This window comes from Xenopus laevis, chromosome 6L, assembly GCF_017654675.1.
Source record: "Xenopus laevis strain J_2021 chromosome 6L, Xenopus_laevis_v10.1, whole genome shotgun sequence".
NCBI lineage: Eukaryota > Metazoa > Chordata > Amphibia > Anura > Pipidae > Xenopus > Xenopus laevis.
In genome coordinates this window covers 125,157,992-125,181,105 of record NC_054381.1, presented here as the reverse complement: position 1 = coordinate 125,181,105, position 23,114 = coordinate 125,157,992, and the positions used below count along the sequence as shown (strand labels likewise).

The following is a 23,114-nucleotide window of genomic DNA, read 5'->3' as shown; positions in this document are numbered from 1 at the left end:
GAGCACTTGTAAGGCCCCATGTAGAATATGCCATACAGTTTTGGTCTCCATCACTCAAACAGGACATTATTGTATTAGAGAGGGTACAGAGAAGGGCAACTAAGATGGGTAAAGGTATTGAAAATCTTAGCTATGAGGAAAGACTGGCTAAGTTGGGGTAGTTCACGCTGTAGAAGAGGCGCTTAAGGGGTGATATGATAACTATATATAATATATAAGGGGATCATACAATAATCTCTCTAATGCTTAATTTACCAGTAGGTCTTTCCAGATGACAAGAGAGCACCCATTCTGATTAGAAGAAAGGAGGTTCCATCTAAATATTCGGAAGGGTTTTTTACAGTGAGAGCTGTGAAGATGTGGAATTCTCTCCCTGAATAATTTGTACTGGCTGATACATTAGATAGCTTTAAGAAGGGGTTGGATGGCTTTTTAGCAAGTGAGGGAATACAGGGTTATGGAAGATAGCTCATAGTACAAGTTGATCCAGGGACTGGTTCAATTGTCATTTTGGAGTCAGGAAGGAATTTTTCCCCCAAATTGGAGAGGCTTCAGATGGGATTTTTTTTTTGCCTTCCTCTGGATCATCTGGCAGTTAGGCAGGTTTTATATAGACTTAAAAGTTTGAACTTGATGGACGCATCTTTTTTTCAACCTAATTTACTATGTTTCTACGTTTGGAATGACTCTTGAGCTGGCCATGCACAGGGTGATTATAGGCTACTGACAGGATCAGCAGATTATTGGTCTATTATGGGAGGGTCTGGACATCCAGTCAGATATCTCATGGCGGGTTTGGACCAGGTGAGGATTGCATCAATGTGACAGGTCGCTGCAGCCCTACAGCACATACAGAAGATCTGCTTGTTTGGTAACCTCTTGCCCCACTGCAAGAAATAACCATAACATTGCTATTTCTTAATTTATAAACTAGGAAATGTTTTCAGCGTAAGCACTATTAAAAAGGACACTGCTATACTGTATATAATGCTATATATGGAGCATGTGGAATGTAAAGATGGCTTTCAATGCGTTGCTTGCTTTCACCTAACTTCTGTAGTTATAAACCCCCATTATACACATATAGCAAAACTAGGTTATTTCACTCTAAGCTTCAACCAGTAAAGACCAGTGAAGGGTAAAAATCAATAGGTTCAGCACCTGGTTTTAGAAAACTGGGTCAGTTTTCATTTTATGTTTACTTGGCACAGTTTCTGCTGGCAACACAAGCTCCAGTCTACAGGATAACAGTGATTCAGCCTTCAGCTGACACCACTCTATTGTCTTTATACCTATTAACCAGAGATAAATGACCTACATATTGTGCCTATCAAAGACTTTTTTTTTTTGCCCTTCTGTTGCTAAGTGCTCCATATCTCTCTTTGCAGGCTCTCTGTGTTTTCCAAAGTACTCTCTGGTGTATGGCGCCTGTTACAATATATGCTTCTGCACAGACAGCAAGCCCGGTTGACATTAGAATTTCCCTCCTCCCAGCACCAGTGTTCCTTTCATTTACCAGTCAGTTCTCCGTTGCAGTTATCGTGTACCCGCCCCCATACAAGGATTTCAAGAAAATATACAAAAGCCATAATACTGTATTTGCTTCTATTGTGAGTACAAAATATAAAGTGGTGAACACCAGCTCTGAAATTTGGTTTCCCTAGACACTTCTACATTCTCTAATTACATCACTGCATCTCATGGATCACTTTTATTAAAAGCATCATTACTACGTTGGCAGCAATTTACATTTTATCTTACACGATAGCAGTTTCTGAAAGAAAAAAAACCCCAAAAAGACATCACAAAAAAAAAAAATCAAAAAGAAAAAACACATTTACAAAGTCTTGACTGTAAACTTCAAGGCTAGTTTAGAGTTGAGGTAATGCTGTTTAGCTTTGTGGCTAAAAGTAACAAAGTCCTTTAATTTAAAAAGAAAGACAAAAAAAAAAGAAAAAGAAAAAAAGGTACCTGATTTTAATTTTTATGCTTTTACCAGTGCATTACAAATTCATGAGACGATTCAACTGTAGTTTTGTCCTGTAACAACTTTTCTCAGTGTGTATGTTGTTAAAAAGGTACTCTTCACATTCAACAGCTGCCTTTTATTGCTGTGTCTCCAGGATGAGACATTCTCTCGACTGTGGAGATTGTCTGAGTGTATGTACGTGTGTGTTGCGTGTGCCGTTACGTGGAGTTTCTGTATACAGTCAAACGTGTAGCTATGATATGTACTTGTAAAAATTTATCTTGACCTTCACAGCAAAGGAAAAAAAAAAATGATAAATAACTTCATACTTCCTTAAGCAGCCTCACCTTCTATTTGCACAACATGATTAAAAAAAAATGCTGCTCTCATAATACCAACGGTAAAAAAAAAAAAAAGAGAAAAAAAAAAAAAATACCCGCAGAGCATTATGTATGTTTCCTTACAAAAAAAGATTTTTTTTCCTTGAAAATGTCATCTTCTCCTAGGAATAATAAATAACGCACTGCAAAATACTTAATGACCAAAATACCTTTTTGACAAATCTGTGTGACATGGACTTTTTTTTTTCTTGCTACACTATTTTACAGAACAGCTTATAAAAACTATGGACATTTACTGTGAGTGTAAACAGTAGGACTACCACTTGTCAAAAAGTTTTAGAACACTTTAACTGTATTTTTTTTTTTTTTTAGTTTTCGGTTTCATTGTCCAATTCATCTTCTCCATCTGGGGACTCCCCTTCTTCTCCTTGAGCCATTTCATCATCCAAAATGGATGAATCAGCCGTTTTATCAATGCTCTCCTCTGCGTCGCTTGCTTCCTGATTCTCACCGTCGTCGGCAGCCTTTTCTTCACTAGAGCTAACAGCACTCTGAAGTCCAGCTAGTGATGGGAAACCCGGTAGTGTCAATCCTCCTAAACCAGGAGGTAGAAACATGGATGGGTAGAACAGGCCTGGAGCCATTGTGGAGAGTAGGAAGGGACTGAAGGCCAGAGGATTGGCAGACAATCCAGCTGTGGTAGTAGCAGCAGCACCAACAGATCCAGAGTCAGTAGCAGAAACAGTATCTGTTTTGTCAGAGTCTTTAGCATCCTCTTCAGTTTCAGTCTTCTTCTCATCAGCCTTCGAAGTGCCATCCTCCGTTTCTCCTTGACTGGAAGCTGTAGTGGAATTACTGTTGCCAGCTGCTAAGGGGTTATTCAAAAGTCCACCAAGCCCAAACAGGTTTGGCAATCCCGCCATGCCTGGCAGCATTAGAGGCAACATGGCAGCAGGATTTTTAGAATCACCTCCAGCGGCAGCAGCTGCTGCAAGCCCAGGGGGAAACCCCATTAGGCCAGCAAGTTGGAGAGACTGCAGATTCTGGAGATTTTGAAGGCTAGCAAGATCCATTCCAGCAAATAGGCTATTCATCAGCAATGGGTTCATTCCAGATGTCGAGGCTACAGCAGCTGCAGCTGCTTTGGCAATTTCACTTTTTGGCCTTCTTCCTCTCCTGCTAGCCCCTTCTTCTCTTACTACAGGCCCAGTAAGAAGACGATCAAACATCGACTCTGGTACGAAACCCTGCAAGATGGAAAAAAATAATGAGGGCACTGAAAAACAAAAGTCTGACCATTAACTAGATTTAAAGGCCAGAATCTGCGACGGGGGGTAAGTATAAAGTATGGGGCATTTCCCCGGGGGGAACTTAAGCTGGGGGGTCTACGGGGTTTTTTTTCATTACAGGGTTGAATTCTCCTTTACCGGCTTAGGTATAGGATAACAAGTTATAACTCGGCATCCCATTCAGTATAGGTAACACAAACCACACTACAAGATGTATAAAGATTTAAAATGATGGCAAAATAAAGGAATATAAATAAGAAAAAGTAAAATTCGTTTTTTTTTCAGCTCTGATGCATATACCTACAGTATTTAGTAGAGGAACACTGTCCAAGTTTAATACGCGATAAAAGATTAATGAAGTATAAAATAATCCAATCAAAAACACCAATTCGCAATACAAAAATGGCAAATATGGTGGTGCTAAACAACTACATGAAGAAATAAGTACTGCTAAACACAAGTCCACTTACAGATTGCTTTACGATATCTGTCCAGTCTGGACTAACCCCAAATTCGGGGTTTTCTTCCAGCCATCGTGGAAGGTCTCTCATAGGTGGTGCCATGGCTCCTCCCATCTGCAAAACAAGTTCATATTTTAATACTGAACAACTCTGGTCTGAAACAAGTGCAGAGGATGCAAAAAAAATGTTCACTGCAACAAACAGCATAATTAAGGACCATATAATAGTTAAAAGGAAACCAGATCAACATTTAAAACATCTTTATGTGCCTAGAGGGTACAATGTAAGAAGATGACCACACACCCATTCAACCCCATACATGTGGTGAAACTTTGTTGTAATGCAGCTTTCATTTTTTATTAATATATTGGATAGACAAAAGCTCCAATATAGGCCCTATCTTTTTGTAAAATCTGGAGATACTAGTGTGAACAAACTTATACAGATATATTTAAACTAAGAAAAACAGATGTTAAGGCTCTACTAAAGCGTTGTTGTTCCAGTAGATCAAATAAATGTAAATATATGCCACTGTAAATAACGTGCCATGAATATACTAATACACTGCACAACGGATATCACCAATATACATCTCAAGCCAAGCAGAGTGAAAGATATCTGGAAATGTGGAATGTTGTCTGCGTTACTTTTGCAACTGGCCGGGGAAACATCCAGATACTAAAGTAAAAGCAAAGAGGACACACAACATACCTTTTTCCCATTGCGTTTGTTCACCACAGGCACCCGTTCATCTCCTGTCAGTGTGTTAATGTCCAACTTGTTAGGATTTCGACACCTGTGTCGCTTCTGTTTAGGCTTTTGAAAGTGAGAGAACAACATATCTGCAGTCTTCTGGAGTAAAATAAAAATAAAAAAAAGTTAAATTATAAAGACATTGACACAATTGCCAACAATTTCCTTAAAAAGGCTAGCAAATGTACTCATTCTATATAGCAAACCCAGCAGCCAGAAAGGTGCATGAATTCCATATCGTGACTTAATACAAATATACAAGTCAAAGTCATTCTTCTGCTTAGCAATTCAAACAAAAATGCTTAAAATGAACATATTATATAGCCTTGACAAAGACTAAAACATTCGATGCAATTAAAAAATGCTGTTTTATACGAACAATAACATTCAAAAAGCAGTAGAGAACCTCAGCACAGTCTGAAAGAGCAACTGGATTATTATTCAGGGTTGCATGTGATGATCACCTTAGTTACAGCTCTATGCTCTTGCAAGTACTCTGATAGAAGGCCAGTATATTTTGAATAAATTTAGATGCAAGTTCTACATTATGCATGCAAACACGGCTGCAGTTATCACTTAACATAGAAATTAAAATGACTTACTGGTACATAACTTGGCATATCAACAGTGTACGTAGGATGCAACTTTAACCATTCAACTAGATCTTTGTTTTTGGGGGCTTCTTCCCCAACAAGCCTGGTCCCATCGTCCAAGTTAATGACAGGGATACGGGTCTCCGGCTCCAGCTGTCCAGGAGATGGAATGTTTCTAGTTGGTGGTGTTTCTATATCTTCATCATAGGCTTTGGTCACATCGGTGTCATCCTATAAGGGAAAGGAAAAAAGTTGTTTATATTACTAAGTAATTATCCTATTTTGGATTCGGCCAATGCCCCGAATCCTTCATGAAAGATTCGGCCGAACGAAATCCGCATATGCAAATTAGGGGTGAGAAGGGAAAAAAATTTTTACTTCTTTGTTTTGTGACAAAAAGTCACGAGATTTCCCGCCCGATTTGCTTATGCAAATTAGGATTCGGTTCAGATGGGCAGAAGGATTCGGCCGAATCCTGCAGAAAAATGCTGAATCCCGAACCAAATCCTTGTGCTGCACACAAATCAGAGATTTGCCAGATTTTCTACGGAATAAAGCAACAGACTAGCCACAATTATGAAGCCATGTCTTTATCTGCTTCCATATTGGAGTTTAAAGAGTTTTGCAAACATGAGTTTAGATATAGGAGGAAATCCAAAAGAAAAAAAAAAATTGCGTCCATACCTGCAAAATTCAGCAAAAGTTCTACTAAATGGACTTTTTTTTTGCACTACATCTATTTCTGTTCAAACATAAGAATTTGCAAGTTTTATAATAGTGTTCCCCCATGAGGAATAGTTAAAGGTCCAGAAGGTACACAGTTATGGTCTTGTTAGCAAAGCATGACAGGATTAGATATTACTACATAGATAAAATAAATGGTGCCTACATAAACCCAGAAAATGTCAAACTCACATTGGGCAACCAGAATCAGTAAGAAATATTTGCTGGCAAGCGAAACCCAATAAGAAGATGTGCTGATTTGTAGCAAGGCAGCTGGTAGGGATGCTGCTCAAGAATCCAGCTAAAATTTTTATTTGGTGGCCTATATACTAAATCCTCACATGGTCTTTAGATCAATATGGCAGTGATAATGGTGTCTAAGCTGAACCATATTCAGTATAAGGCACTTTCATGAAGAAATGCTAGGCCAAAGAAAACCCTAAATAATGTTCTTTTTTAAAATCAGTTTACTACTTTGTTGTTTTATCTTACCACAGATAATGAAGACCTTTTGTTACTCATAAACAAAAGATCTAGGCCTTCAACATTTTTCCTTCTCCCTCTTCGCCTTTTCATGGGGGGTTCACCGTCAATTAAAGAGCCATTGAGTAGATGCCTTGTAGGTGTGCATGAAAGACCTGCCTGCAGTCGCTCCATTTGAGTTTTAAAGGCATCTGAGACTGGGGTGGATGAATTATTTAACAGAAATTGAGACGTAAGAGATGGAAAACTTGAGGTAGAACTTGTAGCCTCCCTGGAGGCATTTGATAAATCTACAACTTTTTCTTGTCCATTTTCTGCTCCCATTTGAGATCCTCTCAGCTGAGCCACCATCTCCATAAGATTCCTTCTCTTAGCAGCCCGCTCTGCCTCAACCTCAATCTTCCTTCTCCTTCGTCTTCGCTGACGTGGCACAGATAAGCTCAGTGCAGTTTCCTGAAATGTACCAAAAAATATAAATGACTGTGTCAGAGAAAAGAATTTAATGCATCACAGTGCAGATCTACATTTATTGTGAACAGTTGGAACAGAGAAATGCCCAGACAGACACTCTTTACTAGAAACCTTCAACTTCTGGGAATTATCACAAATGTGAAAATCATGGATTGGGATGAACCATACACCAGTATAGAATACCAAGGGTTAGATTTATTATGGGTCAAAGTGAAAGTTCAAATTTTTGAATTTCTTTTTTGGTCAAAACACTCAAATACGAATTGATGATTATCCAAACTCGATTTGAGTCTTAATTCAAAGTTGAAGCTTGAGATTTGTAATACTCTGGCCCTTTAAGAACTCAAATTAGATTATTCGCCACCTTACACCTTCCAAATTACTGTATAAATCAATGGGAGAGGTTCAAGGATCAATTTGCAGTCTTCCTGACATTCAAGTTTTTTTTTTTGGAGAAAAAAAACTTGAATCGAGTTTTTACATTCGATTTGAGTTTTCGGGTTGATTCAATTCGTCCGAGCTGAGAAAATTCGATTTTTATTAATACATTTCAATTGGTCGAATTTCGAGTTAATGAGAGTTTAAAAAAACAAAAACAAACTCGCATGAATTCGAAATTCGACCCTTGATAAATGTGCCTCCTAATGTCCTATTTTACCGAAAGTCTCAATATAGTAATTTCTTTGTTAAAAAAGTGGGTAGCCACACACGAGTATATCATTCTTTAAAATTGATTGCTCTGTAATAAAAAGTATTTCATGATAATGTGACCATAGACGGCCTTGGGGGGGGGGGTCACACAGAATAGATTATTGTCTATATGAAATGCATATAGTGTATTTTTAGAAAGATAACGCTATTCGGATAATAAATAAAAACATTTACCTGGGAGACTTGCGGTGAAGCACTAATGTCTTCACTGCCACTATAGCTGCCCTGAGCCACCATGGAGAGCTCAGCAAAGCTTCTCTTTTGCAATGGGCTGTCCACAGCAGTTGGTGTGTAGCCAGGGAGGAGTCCTGGGAAGTCAAACATCTGCCGTCTATTTACTGGCCACTTTCCTTTCAGCACAGTTTCACAGATGTTGTCTAATCGGTTGATCATTACACGGTCCTATATTGGGAAAGTGGAACAAAACAATTTTGTAAGAAAGTAGCAACATGTAAGGGGAAAATATTACATTGCCAAACTTTTTCTCTACAGGATTTTGTTGGCATCATACCCAAGATATATATCTAAAGCCTACAAATTAAAAGAGAGAGTGGCTTTCCAGCAGGGGGTAAGACAAGCCTGCGGTGAGCCTATATGCTGAACTCCTACTGTTTCAGTCTATACCGCATTGTTTGGCATAACTACTGCACAAAGAAACATCTGCTTCCAGTATCTTGTAACCAACATGACTCAGAGCTAATAGGCCAGGCCTAAAACTCTGTCCTAGTAAGTGGTTCCTCATTAGTGTCAGTATCAATAAAACTCAGCATTATAAAACTTCACCAATGTCGATATTCATTCACATTCTGTATCACTTAAACTCCAGTGACGCGTAGATGAACATTAAAGTGATACTGACACTAAAAAAAACTACTTTTTAAAACATGAATGTACATTAAAAGTTACCTATAGGTCATGCTAATTGTTTTTGTAAGTAATTGTTAGTTTAAAGGGGACCCGTCAAAATCCTATTTTATCACATTTGTCCAGCAAAATGAACTTTAATTACACTGTATAAATTTGAATCTGGTTTCCTTCAGTCTGGAAATATAGCAAGCAGGCAGTGTGGACACTGTTATTAAGACAAGCCTTACATCATCTCAGAATCTTGTTTGTGCACCAGAATAGGGGACCCGATGTCCATCCCCATGCACTGGTTACACAATTAAATGGTTAAGAGATTGGGGAAATGTGGGGAGAGCAGTGACATCTAGTGCTGAATGGGTTTCTCCCGCCCTCCCTCCACCCGCGCCTGACTTCCGGGTTCCTTTTATAGACCGCCCATGACATCACAAAAGGGGTGGAGCAGGCGCTCGTCTATAAAAGTTTAACTACCACACACTGGTTACACAATTAAACAGTGACGAGAACGGGGGAATGTGTGGAGAGCATCTAGGAAGTGCTGAATGGAAAGCACTAAGGCATAGAGGTGTGGCAGACAATATTTGATTGACAGATGAGATTTTTAAATGAGCTTACAACAGCTATGAAATAAATAGAAATTGGATTTCATGTTTAATTTGAAAATGACTTTTATTATACAGCTTTTTGTGTCTGGGTGGCAGGTTCACTTTAAGTTCCTGACTGTTTTGCCAACCTGATTGTCCTATGTCAGCCTGTCAGTTAAAGTTTCTAATGCTAAGGGACTCCTGCTGCGCAAATATGGCAGCCCCTTCATAAGCGATCACAGGGAGTCAGATAGGTTATGTAAAAGCATTGGGCAAATACTTTATGGCAAAATAATAATTTTATGGTAGATGTATAAAAAAAATTTTAAATTTCTGGTATCAGTATCTCTTTAAAGGAAAATGCTAACAAAATGCATTCAGAGAGGAGAAATGGAATGCCATCTTGGAACTATCTGTATGGGAGAGACAGCACTTTCATTTTAATATTTTGCATGGTAAACTGAAAACAAAAACTGTTCAAAAGCCACAAGTGGGTTGAAGCAGCTGCTGCAAACTGTCTTTTCCACAGGAATAAGCCTATTAATGTTTTGTTTTCATAAGCAGATGGCCTTTGTCGTGGACATTACAAAACTTTTTCCCCCCTTTATTTCTAACTAAAGTATTCTGAATAAAGGTTACATTCTCAAATGGTGTTTTTTATCCTTTGATTTCACACTGAAGGAAATGATATATCCAGGGAGGTAAATACTTCACACACCTTGGGCCAGAAAGAGAAAGAGAAGGTCCTCTCACGAAGCATATGCAACCCAGATTGTTCTCCATCCTCCAAAAAGAATCCATCTCGGGTTTCATCACGGGCAGTACTCAAGGAAGCATTGCTTTCTTCATCAAAGTTCTTATCCTGAGATGTAATACCCACTGCAACACAAAATGTAAGTGTGACCAGTTTTTGAGAAGTGGTTTGCATCCGCTCATCAATCACTTTTGCATTAGCTTAAGGGTCAGGGCTCAGATTTGGGGAGATTAGTCACCCGGCGACAAATCTCCTCTTCGTCAGGGCGACTAATTGCCGCAAACTGACTGCCGCCGGCTAGAATGTAAAGTGCAGGTGGGATAGCACTAGGAGCGTTTCGTTTTCTGAGGAAACTTTGTGCGACTTTGGAAAATTAAGCGCTCCGAGTGCCTTCCCGCTGGTGATTTAAATTCTGAGGAGATTAGTCGCCTTGAAGAAGAGGACCCTAAGGCAGCCACAGTAAGAAGGAAATGACAAGGGCAATAAAATTACTTGATTCAATGTCTTATCACCAAGAATGGACAAATATGAAAAGTAAATAGAAAGCCTAATTTAAAGAAAAGAAAGGCATATGTTTCTGCATGACAATCTGAATGTGGATACAGGTATGTAATCTGTTATCTGGAATTCTTAAGACCTGGGGCTAGCCAGATCTTTCTGTATTTAAACACTTAAGTGTTTAGTTTTTCCATGGACATGGATTTATGCTAGCTTAGTTATCATCAAGGACACGCTACTGTATTAGTATTGAGAACATACAGCTAGTCAAGTCAAAAATTAAAGGAGCAGTATACCTGCCACTGAACCATCAGTTCAGCAATTAGGAATTAGGGCTCATGCTGAACATAATCAAATATAAGCCAAAAAGGAAGAAATGTTTTATTGTTATTTAAACATACAATACCCAACTATATGATCACATTTCTGGGAAAAGACAAAAAGAATGCATAAACAGATCACAAATCACATTTTAGGTCTATCTTTAAAACACAAATTGGTTTTCAGCATAGCCTGTTATATAAAAAGCATAACAGAAGTAATGTACTGTACATCGACTAGGCCCAGAAGCAGTCTACAGTAATCAAGTGTAAATGTGTAAAAGGTGTAAACTATTAAGATTCTGTAGATTTTTACCTTCTGCCTGGGAGGACTCCTCAGATTTGTCATCATAATCAAGCTTTTCATCATCTTCCTCTGAGCCTTTTTCTGAAATGGATTTTGGACCAACTGGAGCCTCTTCTGCTATTTTAATTTCATCGTTAATAGCAATGGCCTCTGGATCACTTTCCTGTTTTACAGGCTTTTCAGCAGTGTCTGCTGCTTGTTCTTCCTTGACTTCTGCTTCTTCCTTAATTGCAGGATCTTCAACCGTCTCAGTTTTTACCTCCTCATTACCTGAGCCCTTTTCATCTGGATTAGGGGTAGAAGGCATTATAGGTGGAGTGTCACTGTAACCAGGTCCAGGTGGAATTAGAATGGGCAAGTTGCTTGGCTGGGAAGACCCCTTGTTCTGAGCAAAACTCCTGTGGGCTTCCAGAAAAGAGAGATCTGGATCATTTAGGATGTGATAATCTGTCCTACTGACACCATGCTTAGCTGCACCGACAAGCAAATCTCTGTCGTGTTTTCCACAGTCCCACCATTCTGGCAAATCAATACTGGACTGACATAATTTAAGTCGCTCATTCAGTTGAGGGTGATTAAGAACCTGCTCCCTTATTTTCCTTAACAGCTCAATACGATAGAGAGTTCTAGATGCACGTTCTTCTGTTATAGGCTCAATCATCATAGAGAGATCACACATATCTGTCCAAGAGATAAGAACATTCTTTCAGATGCATTAAAACTAAAAACATAAGGGCATTGGCCAGACATCAGGCTGTCTCAGTCTTTACGACATTTATTAACACTTACCTTCATCAGGTTTAGTTCCCATGCGACAAACTCTCCGACACATAGCCACAAAGCAGCTGAAGTATTTTTCCAAGCTCTCGTCAGATTTTTTATCCAAGCGGGCATAAGCTCTGAACTGATTCCAGTCAAACTTTTGCTTGGCATGGTCAAAAATAACTCCAAACGTAGATACTACACGATAAAAATCTGCTTCCTCTCTCCTTGTCCACCTTCAGAAACAAAGAGCCACGTTAAGAACATAAGCTTATGCACACTGTTTAGATATTTTCCATAAACACTGTCCATGGAGAAAATGGTCGTGACCCTTAACTCACTTTTGGCGTTTTTCTGTTATTATTGCTTCTCTTTCAGCTTCCAGGGCTCTAACTTCGTCCCGAGGACGACGTCTACGGCGATCGATCTTCATTTGTGAATCTTGCCTCATTTGTTGCCTTTTGTAACTGCGTTGATAAGCAGTGATGAGGCGTCGAAGGCGGGTGGTTAGGGCTGAAGTGTTAGGCCAATACAAATGACCTAACTCTGTGCTGCCTTCGCCAGATTTTCCTGAAGCAAACACACGTACAGAGAATATATCAAACAGTTTGAGCTTTTGCAGAGTAAATCAACTCAGCTGTATAAACTCCTAAAGTTGATTTTCAACTCTTGTTTTTTTTAGGGGATGTCTGCTTTCAGTTTTAGTACAGCTAATCATTTACATCCAGGAGGAGTTTTACTCCTGATGTGTCAGTATTAGCATGGATATTCATCAAAAAACAGACAAAAAAAACATCATTACTTGTAGTTAACAAGTCTCACCTGTAGGATCCATTTCTAGACATTCTTCTTTATCATCCATCGGCGAATTGGCAAATTCCTGGCAGAACACATCAAGAGTAATGATTAATGACGGTTAAACTTTGATTGCTCAATAATGCGGTTCTGATACTGAATCGCTTCTCAATATGTCTTGAATAGTATTTAAAATGGAAATTTGCTTTATTTACCAGTTGGGTTTATCACAATACATTATATAATAGTAGAACAATAAGTCTTATTGTGCACCATTTGCATCTTATTTTAAAACAATATAAAGCAGCCTTTCATTGTTACACATGTGTACAAACTAAGAAGCTATATTATGGCATTAAGGAGATCCCTCATATAAACAAAGAATGTCATAAGCACCATATTAAAAACATGCCCTTACGTCAATGTCATCCTTAAATGGCAGTCTTGTTGGTTTGTATTCAGGATCCTCATCCTCTCTATCAAAGTCACCCCTGGTAATGAAATAGGTATTTAAAAAAAAAAAAAAAAAAATGAGAAAAAAATGTTGCTATACTTAAATGTATAATAAATATTGCCTAAATGTTAACATACCCATCTCCACCATCTGCTAGCATATCTGTTCCTCGCTGTTCAGCAGCAATTGCCTTAGCATCCGGCATACCAGCTCTCTCTAGGAAGCTCAGAGCAGGGTCGGCCCTGATAGAATTGTATTTCTCGTACCCTACAGAGAAATATTGTGGTCCATCACTTTCAACGAGGATGCAAGGTTATAAACACATTCTCTCCATACTAGCAAGTGCTGTGCTTTGGTTTCATCTAACCTTTACCGTATTACAGAAAAATCACAGGGCAAACTAGCAAAAGATGAAAATCAGTTGACAATAAAACATTTAGCTTTTTGTAAGCATTCATAAAATAGAAATATGTCTTAAAAATACATCATTGTAAAAAAAGAATGCAAGAGAAAATGTCAGGAAATGATTCAATTTGTTAAACAGGGATGCTGTAAACCTGCACGGTACTGGTGCCTATCAGAATTAATGTATTTAAGCACTACATGAATAGAGCTGCTGGTTTGGAATGGTTACTTTAGTGACCTCTGCTCTAAAAAGACCCACCCCCAAGCTTTGCTGATTGTCTTTTTGGTCTAACCAGAGTCTAACTGCTCCATCCCTCCTCCCCCTCACTTACTCAGTGAGCATGGGTTATATGAAAGGCCATCGAACCTGTCTTATTAGGTTTCATGTGATGTGTGTCAGTAAGATGACACTGTTCCCTCTACGGTCTTAGCAGTGCTGTTTATCTTTTTTTCCGTATGAACTGACTAGATAGAAAATGGCAGATCCTAACAGTGCACTGCAGGAGTAAGACTTTTAGACCGGGCTCGTTTCAGCCAAGGCCCCACCATTTCAAGAAAAAAAAAAAGCAGTACATAGACAGAACAGCACAATTCAATTAGGATTTGTACTACAACACACTTCTCCTAACTGCTGTAGAGCCTGAAGCCAAACTGTAATCATGAAAGGTTTTATAAGCCATCATTCTCTCCTTTAGTCAGGCCATGCTGCTGAGAATACGACTGCGACCTCAAGAGAATTGGGATTATAATCAGGAATCGCTCACTGTATATATCATGCCAGCTCTGCATCCCAGAGCCTTTCAAAGTTAACAAGGCTGCATCCCACTCAAGGGAGCTGGGAGTTCTCGGCGCTGACATTTGTGAAATATTGCTTGGAACAAAGCCCAGGAGGCACTTGTACAGATTAATAGCAGAGGTTAAACCCACCATCCACTCTGACACTAGTTGGCAGAGTTAGCAAGGGAAACCGTGGAGTTTATGGAGATCTAGAACACTACTAAGCCATTACTACTACTACTACAAAATAAGGGATTGTTTTATTTATATATTAGCATTGAATATGCTTTCCCCTCTCCACTTATATTTTGGAGGCAAGATTGTTTCATTAACCTCAGCAATTTGCTTCCTAATTGTTAGGCTTAGAACAAGATATCATCACAAAAGAATGAGACTGAAAGAAAATATATATCCTTATTCTAATTTACTTAGCAATAACTAAACAGGTACAGCCAATTACAGAACAAATTTGCAGTTTTCAAGCATGTTTTGTGGTTGCCACCTTCTAAATGCCATTATTTTAAGGAATGACCCCTAATTTCTATTACATCCTGTACAAATACACACAAACAGGTATTAAAGTAACCACTAGCTCCATCAAATGTTATGTCAAAGGTTAATCTTCTAAGATTACTTGTGTGTGAGAGACAGCAACAGAAATAGACCATGTATAGGTGATCATACATGGAAAATAATAGAAGTCAACTAGACAACTACAAACAGAGTCGGCAGGTTTTTAACTGGAGTATGATCTGGCTACGAATCAGCCAGATATCGATTGGAAAGTTGGAATGTCCTGTCGGGTGAAGAACATATTGGCATGTTGACAGGTCTCCTTAGCACCCATTATGATCAGATTGTTGGTCCGGGGGCCTAAACAATTGAAAAAGCGGATTTGACCCAGAACGCTGGTGGCCAAATTTGGTAAAGATCGACTCGTTTGGCAACCTCCACAAACATACTGATCTTGTTTTGTTTGCCCAGCATGCATGTGTAGTGAAAGAGAAATGTGCGTGTGATTAAGGGGAGCACCTGTATGCAACTGTGAAAATATGTGGTTGAGAGAGTGAGTGTGTGTGCATGTATGTGACTACATGAGCGAGTATATATATATGGCGGTGCAAGGAAGCCTACTAGTGACTGGTGTACACACGCAACCTGCCCCTCAACACAGCACAAGCTTTGCTATAACATACCATGCTTGAAGACACCAATCAAAAGGGATTTGTCAGCTTCATTGTCCCACCAGTCTGTAGGAACCTCAGCATGGAAGGGCTCTGGAATCCACACGTCTACCTCACTGAAAAGCAGTGTTAAAAAAATGGTTCAAACAGTCCTTCAGAATTATCAGGCACAAAAGGGCAGCAAGAAAAGGATTAGTTGAGTATTATCAAGGATATTTATTGTGAAGTGAAATTAACAGCTCTTATAGAGCTTAAGACCAGAGGAGGGGGAAACAAACATCCCCATAACATTAAATATAATAATTCCTAGATAAAATTCTGTTTTCAGTTAATCTGCACTGGAAAAGGTGGAAAGAAGACAATAAGCCGGAGATATTTTGAACAAGAATAGGTAACGACCTTGCTTTCTTTGACAAGGACACGAGGATCATTTTCTAACCTTGAGTCAGCACCCTCCAAGATTTTGTCAGCTTGGTCCCCTATCACTTCTTGCCTCAAATAGTACAGCATGCGGACACGCAGCAGGACCCTGGAGAGCAAAAGAGAAGAGGAGAGGGGGTGAGGGGAGAAGTTCTTAACTTCAGGATTGTTTGCCAACAGTGGCTTTTGGCAGCTGCTGCTGTTCATCCATCATCCTGCCAAGGCTGATTAGCCATGCTGTATGGTAGGCTTGAAGCGTGACAGATGGTGGCATATAATCACCTCTGTGTGGTGCTTTCTGCTGGCTTCCAACGGGCCTGCCTGGCAACCGCTCACGCTGCACAGAGAGCGAGCGAGCAGGCTGGGCCCAGCCCAGGCGCATTACATTTAGTCCTACCTAGTGCAGCTTGTGAAGTTCAGACACGTACTGCACCGCTGCCTCTGAAGTACTGGAGCAAGTTTGTAAACAACTGAGCAGATGGCTTTCACTAACTGTTCTGCTTCATTATCTCATAAAATTTCCTCAGCTGCTGCCTTAATACCATTTTTGGAAGCACATCAGAAGTTGCAAGGATAAACGAGATTTTTTTTTAACTACTGAACAATAAACCCTCACAATGGCATGCTGGGGCTTCAGTTTAAGGCCTATTTGTTTCATATAAAAAAACCTCTATTTTAAAAGGCTTCAACGGGCTCTAGTCCATTGCTGTTGGGGATCTGCAGAGCTTATACTAAAATTAAAAATGCTGCTTAAGTTCTGAAACAAAACAAGTGAAAGATTTTCAATAAACAGCTGCCAAACCATGTAAGTGCCCCCTAGTTTGGGATAGCAAATATACAGCGCTAAGAACAAGCAGATGTTTGAGAACTATAACCCCCTAAAGCTGATGTTCTAGAACTGCTGGAGAACACAAGTTTGCCTATTCCTTTATTATGATCCCAGTAAGAATCGTACCCAGCCCAACTGGATTATGCAGATTAGTATTTCCCTTTTAAAATAACATCCATTCAAAATGTGCCAACGTTGCTATAGTACACAGTTATTCAGTGTACTGGAAAAACATTCAAAAGGATGAGTGTTCAAAGGATAATTGTGCATAGGGCAAAAGAATAAAACTTTAATTTGCACACTGGTAGATTTAAATGCACCAGCAAGATATAGTGAATAAAGTACCCCCTCTTGTAAAATATAAGGATATTATAAGTTACCGAGGAGTTTCATGACCATATAAAAACACGAGGCCGAAGGCCGAGTGTTTTTATACAGGCCATGGAACTCCGAGGTAACTTATAATATCCTCATATTTTGCAAATGGGGGTACTTTATTAATTATAATACACAAATTTCAATGAGTCATGTGACAGAAATGACATCAGAACTCACCGTTTATAACTGATGACATCAGAACTCACCGTTTATAAGGATATAATTTACAGGATATTCATGGCTTTTGTGTATTATATACAGATATAGGTTTAGATACTTTGTAAAACAGTCGCATATTAGAGCTCTTATATACACTACAGTAGTGGTGTACATCCTTTTTAAAGCTTGTAACTTCTCAATGTACCAGGACCCCACATGACATCCTTTTGCACTATTCCGAATTAACAGATCAGCAGGATGTCAATGTTTTTTTTTTTTTTTTTAAGAGGAGAAACTGACGTTTAAAAATAATGACCCCAAAACAGAGTTATGTATCACAGACACTCATTTGCTTACTTTGGGAGTCAATAATGGTATTGCGGAGATCACAGTTCAGAATCACTTTTGAAGTAGTTCTGAAAAAAGCATCTAAGCCCTAAGTACAAAGTGAAGCAATGTGCATTCCTTTACATACTTGTTACAGTGATGCTTCAGGTGCTTTTTGTAGCTATCCTCTTGGAACAAGGCATCAGGGTTACAGCTCTGAAGCCAGTCAGCATGCTTTAAGACAGGCTGCGAATTCTGGCTTTTAACTTTCTTGCCTTTTCTTCCCCTGGGCACAGGGGCAGAGAGACCTACAATTAAACAGAAAAAAAATAGTTTGCCTTTAAACCATTCTTATTATTTTATTATTATTAACATGTATTTATATAGCGCCAACATATTGTGTAGCACACATACATATATATATATATATATATATATATATATATATATATATATATATATATATATATATATATATATATATATATATATATATATATATCTATCTATACCAAACCTATATATGGTACATAGTTACATAGTTAAATTGGGTTGAAAAAAGAGAAAGTCCATCAAGTTCAACCCCTCCAAATGAAAACCCAGCATTCATACACACACCCCGCCCTACCTTTAATTAAATTCTATATACCCATACCTATTCTAACTATAGAGCTTAGTATCACAATAGCCTTTGATATTATGTCTGTCCAAAAAATCATCCAAGCCATTCTTAAAGGCATTAACAGAATCAGCCTTCACAACATCACCCGGCAGTGCATTCCACAACCTCACTGTCCTGACTGTGAAGAACCCCCTACGTTGCTTCAAATGAAAGTTTTTTTCTTCTAGTCTAAAGGGGTGGCCTCTGGTACGGTGATCCACTTTATGGGTATAAAGGTCCCCTACTATTTGTCTATAATGTTCTCTAATGTACTTGTAAAGTGTAATCATGTCCCCTCGCAAGCGCCTTTTTTGCAGAGAAAACAACCCCAACCTTGACAGTCTACCCTCATAATTTAAGTCTTCCGTCCCTCTAACCAGTTTAGTTGCACGTCTCTGCACTCTCTCCAGCTCATTTATATCCCTCTTAAGGACTGGAGCCCAAAACTGCACTGCATACTCCAGATGAGGCCTTACCAGGGACCTATAAAGAGGCATAATTATGTTTTCATCCCTTGAGTTAATGCCCTTTTTTTATGCAAGACAGAACTTTATTTGCTTTAGTAGCCACAGAATGACACTGCCCAGAATTAGACAACGTGTTATCTACAAAGACCCCTAGATCCTTCACATTTAAGGAAACTCCCAACACACTGCCATTTAGTGTATAACTTGCATTTATATTATTTTTGCCAAAGTGCATAACCTGCATTTATCAACATTGAACCTCATTTTCCAGTTTTGCTGCCCAGTTTTCCATTTTAGACAAAACACTCTGCAAAGTGGCAGCATCCTGCATGGAATCTATAGTTCTGCAATAGGCCAAATACCTGAGTGATTAACCAAAGCTCTTGTTTGTCCATCTTCTGTCGGTGTAATCAAGTCCCATATGAAACCTTTGATATTTTCATCCCCTCTATAATGGTTGAGACAGTAAACCAGAATGGTACGGCAGATTGTTTCCACATCTTGCTCAGAAAGCGGACGTTTGAATCGGCCATGTGAGAGTATGTCAGTCCATCTACCCCACCTAGTCAATAATGTAGAGAAAGTTTTTAGATAAGCTGCAAATAATCAAAGCTGTTCAATACAGGGCACTTTGTCTACAATGCTACAAACAAGAATATCCTTATGCACATACCCATATACTAGAAGATTCTTCTCCACTCTGAAACATTCACTTCTTGCATAGCCCTGAGATTTATCCTGAGGCCTACGTGGTTTGATACTTGGTCTGTCCTCAGAATCGCTCTCCAGATCAGAAAATTCCATGAGCTCATCCTCCTTCACTGCACTAAATAGTCTGGTTTGCTTTCTTACCCGTGGCGTGTCGATTACTAAAGTGTTCTGCAAACAAAATGTGTTCTGTTACTAGTTCGGCAAAGGATAAATGCTCTCCTTAATCATTAAGCAATGCATGCAATGTCCTTACCCTTCCATGCAGCATATCAAGATCCAGTTCAGCTTTCTTTGCCCATTTTTGCCAGAAATTGGGATCATCTAGAGAAATGTCTGTCCTGTTTCCAGATGCAACAAAACTAGCCTAGCAGGTTTAAAGACATATGCTTAAAAAGGTGAAAACAACTGCAAAAGTTGTTATTTAGATACTATGCATAAGAACATTCTTTTTTAAAGATAAAGAGCATGCAGGAGTACAGAGCTACAGCTTTTTATTGTTCAGGCAACAATATCCAACATGTTAGTTTATAGGAAACAGTAATGACTCATCGACAGTGTCAACATCTATAAAGAAGCACTCTTGCCTTACACAGCAGGATACTGGTTATAAATTTCCATTTGGCTAGAAGAGAAAGTGGCAGCCACCAGAAAAGCAATGAAAAGAACATACACAAAGCATCTAACACAGAGGGGATTGACAACCACATACCTTTGCAAATGTGGACCCCTTTCCTTCAGACTCTATTGTTATTGTATGAGTGCGGCGGGAGAGAATCTGATCAATATCTTCTTCACAGAACTTAGAGCCTTCATCTTCTTCATCCATCAGTGCTCCATAAGCACCTTTTCGCAGCAGGTCTTCTATTTCTTTTTTGGATAGCTGTTGGACCTATGGAAAAGGAAGTGCTTTCAGTTTTTTTGTGTTTGTGGACTTTTATTAACTGTTGGAGGTGGATATTAGTCCATGGATCATTTTTAACTTGAAGCTGTGTTTACACACTATAAACAAAACACAAAAAAATTAAAACTCACCCCATTGGTAGCATTTTCTCTTCCACTCATGGACTGCAAGACTGCCTTATCCAGCCCAAGTTTTAAACTGGCCTTATCAAACATCTCCCTCTCATAGGAATTTCGGGTGATCAGTCTGTAAATTTTCACGGACTTACTTTGGCCTATTCTATGGCATCGAGCTTGAGCCTAGAATTACAATGATTATAAGTTAGATTGGCACCAGATATGTAATACTTACATTTAGAACGCTTATGATCTATTCTAGATTATATCCTTATCAAAATGTTTATTGTGGCAACAATAAAAATACTTTGGAAAAAAACACACACAAACACAGCATAATAGGCATGCCAATGAGACAGTTTTATTCCACTTCACTATTCCAAATGTAATCGAAAGGGTTTTTGTACCCATACACGAAAGAAACACCATGGTTGGCCTGACATAGATAAACACAAACTATAGGTACATTATCATTTATATATCTTTCAGCTCATGCAATGTCAAATATCTACATTTTTGAATTGTAGGAAAAATGCTTGGCCAATTTTACAAGTTTGGTAAAAGGTGTCCAGAAGAAATTCACGGTTTGCTGTGTGGATAGAGAATACAGTCACCAGAACTCCACACTGGATATTTCTATTCAGCTTGTCAAACATCTATACTTTCATTATCAGATTAATGCTGGATAACAATAGCTGCTTACCTGAAGGTCATTCTGGGGGTTCCAGTCAGAATCAAAGATAATGCAAGTATCAGCAGCAGTTAAATTAATGCCCAGACCTCCTGCCCTTGTACATAGCAGGAACACAAACCTATCAGAATCGGGTTTGGAAAATCTGTCAATAGCAGCCTGACGAAGGTTGCCTCTTACTCTGCCATCAATTCTCTCATATGGATACCTGTGTAAAAAAAAAAAAAAAGATACATAAGTAGCCAAGTGGTTATCCGAGAGGCAAATCAATGATTCTTTACTTTATGTATGTAATATTCAGCCTATACCAGAGATGTTTCATCTACTGGATGATAAGCAAAAGTAAGAGTTTTGGACAAAATGATGCAACAGTTAAATAATGAACATATACAAGGGCTTAAGATCAAGCTGCATACTAAAGAGTGAACCTGAAGTTTAGACCCTTAAAGGAAAGGTGAACCAATATGCATGTTCATAAGGTCTCAAAACCATGGTGAGGAATGGAAACCTGTGACTGTTGGGGTTAGTCGTTGCACAGTGAAGTTAGATGAGACTCACCACACATGGCACATGCATTCGGAGATATTTGATTGTAATCTAATTTGCTTGGGCAAAGTTTTGAGCAGATGCAATCTGGAGCACTGGAATCCAACTGCATTGTCCAACAGACTGCATTAGTAGTGTTTAGAGACTGAACAGGATGCATTGCTTTAGGCTTGCTGACTCACCTTCGTTGAATGAGGTAGTCTTCCAGTATGTCCAAGCAACGCACCATCTGTGAGAAGATAAGCACCCTGTGGCCACCAGCCTTCAGCTTTGGCAGCAGCTTGTCAATCAAAACTAGTTTGCCAGCGGCTTGGGTCATTGCCTGGAGCTGAAAATCTGAAGGGTCACAATTGTGCGTTTCTCGAAACTCTTCCAAAATTTTCTCTTCAGCACCTGCAGAGATTTAAAAACTCAAGTGAGCAGGAAGAATAATTTACTACCAATCTGAATTCTCCCTATTCCTCAGTCTAACATCTGTGCTGATGCCATACCAAAATGGAAAAAATAAGATTGCAAGGCATTATAGCAACAAAAGCAAAACAGCAAGAATATAATTTCTTAGTAGCTACCCGTTTCCCACACACTCAAAATTCAAAAAATGTCAGCGGTGGACAGTTCATTTTTTGCATGATCATTACCGAACTAGAGCGCAATCTAAAAAGCTATGTTGCTCTAAGTGTTGTGGAATTAAAACCAATCACCCTGTAAGAAGTCTTTGTTCAACCAAAGAGCCTCAGGATAAAGTTCCAGTGGTAGAACAAAAAAGCTCTAGACAACCATTATATGCAAAAAGTAATCTCAAAGTACTAGTCTGTAAGCGTTTGTAACCATCTTCAGATCACACATTGGCCTCAAGATTGGCCAACAGGTCACAAAACAAGCACATCACAGTCCTGCTGAGCAACTGAAGGCCCACAGAAGACAGCCACCCTTTTGGGCCTATCTGCTAGAGCTCCACACACCTATTTGTATGACAAAACAATATGGTTCCATTCGGGAAACCAGATATTGGCCCACCATGGGAAACAAGATGGACAGCACTGATTTAGAGAGGTGGAACCGTGAGAGAAGGAAATTTTCTCAGTCTCCGTGAGAATTTATTACAATGTATTCTTTAGTTTAAATATATTTTAGGACAAACATATTTCAATCAGTAGAAAATATACAATGCAATTGTTTAGATTTTGACTCAGCTTCATCCATGCTTTGAGAACAAACAGTATACCATTCATATATGCCAAGTGCATTGGTGCATTGGGTAATTGATGGATAAGTCTTTAAATGTGATGTGACGAGGATTAGTTGGATATAGGTTTGACAAATAAGCAGCTCTACTTTAAAAGCAACTCATACCAGGAAAGCTTAAAGGGAGGGCTGAGAGTCCAAGGGCAGAATATCCAAAGCAGTGCC

At 39.0% G+C, this 23,114-nt stretch overlaps 1 protein-coding gene and 1 non-coding gene across 2 annotated transcripts in view; both read right to left on the bottom strand.

Moving 5' to 3' along the window:
- Positions 1 to 2,547: 2,547 nt before the first annotated feature.
- chd7.L (chromodomain helicase DNA binding protein 7 L homeolog) overlaps positions 2,548 to 23,114 on the bottom strand; it is a gene marked incomplete at its 5' end in the record, with an annotated part of 99,224 nt that continues 78,657 nt past the window's right edge. The window contains 11 exon segments of the mRNA NM_001091800.1: positions 2,548 to 3,557; positions 4,070 to 4,174; positions 4,772 to 4,912; positions 5,416 to 5,637; positions 6,622 to 7,065; positions 7,969 to 8,196; positions 9,961 to 10,121; positions 11,131 to 11,802; positions 11,911 to 12,119; positions 12,225 to 12,453; positions 12,706 to 12,724. Of these exon segments, the coding sequence (NP_001085269.1) occupies positions 2,679 to 3,557; positions 4,070 to 4,174; positions 4,772 to 4,912; positions 5,416 to 5,637; positions 6,622 to 7,065; positions 7,969 to 8,196; positions 9,961 to 10,121; positions 11,131 to 11,802; positions 11,911 to 12,119; positions 12,225 to 12,453; positions 12,706 to 12,724 (3,309 nt within the window). The 3' untranslated portion in view covers positions 2,548 to 2,678.
- Positions 12,574 to 12,664, bottom strand: LOC121394921. Its single transcript, XR_005962092.1, has one exon. It is a non-coding gene; the product is annotated as a small nucleolar RNA U6-53/MBII-28 (small nucleolar RNA).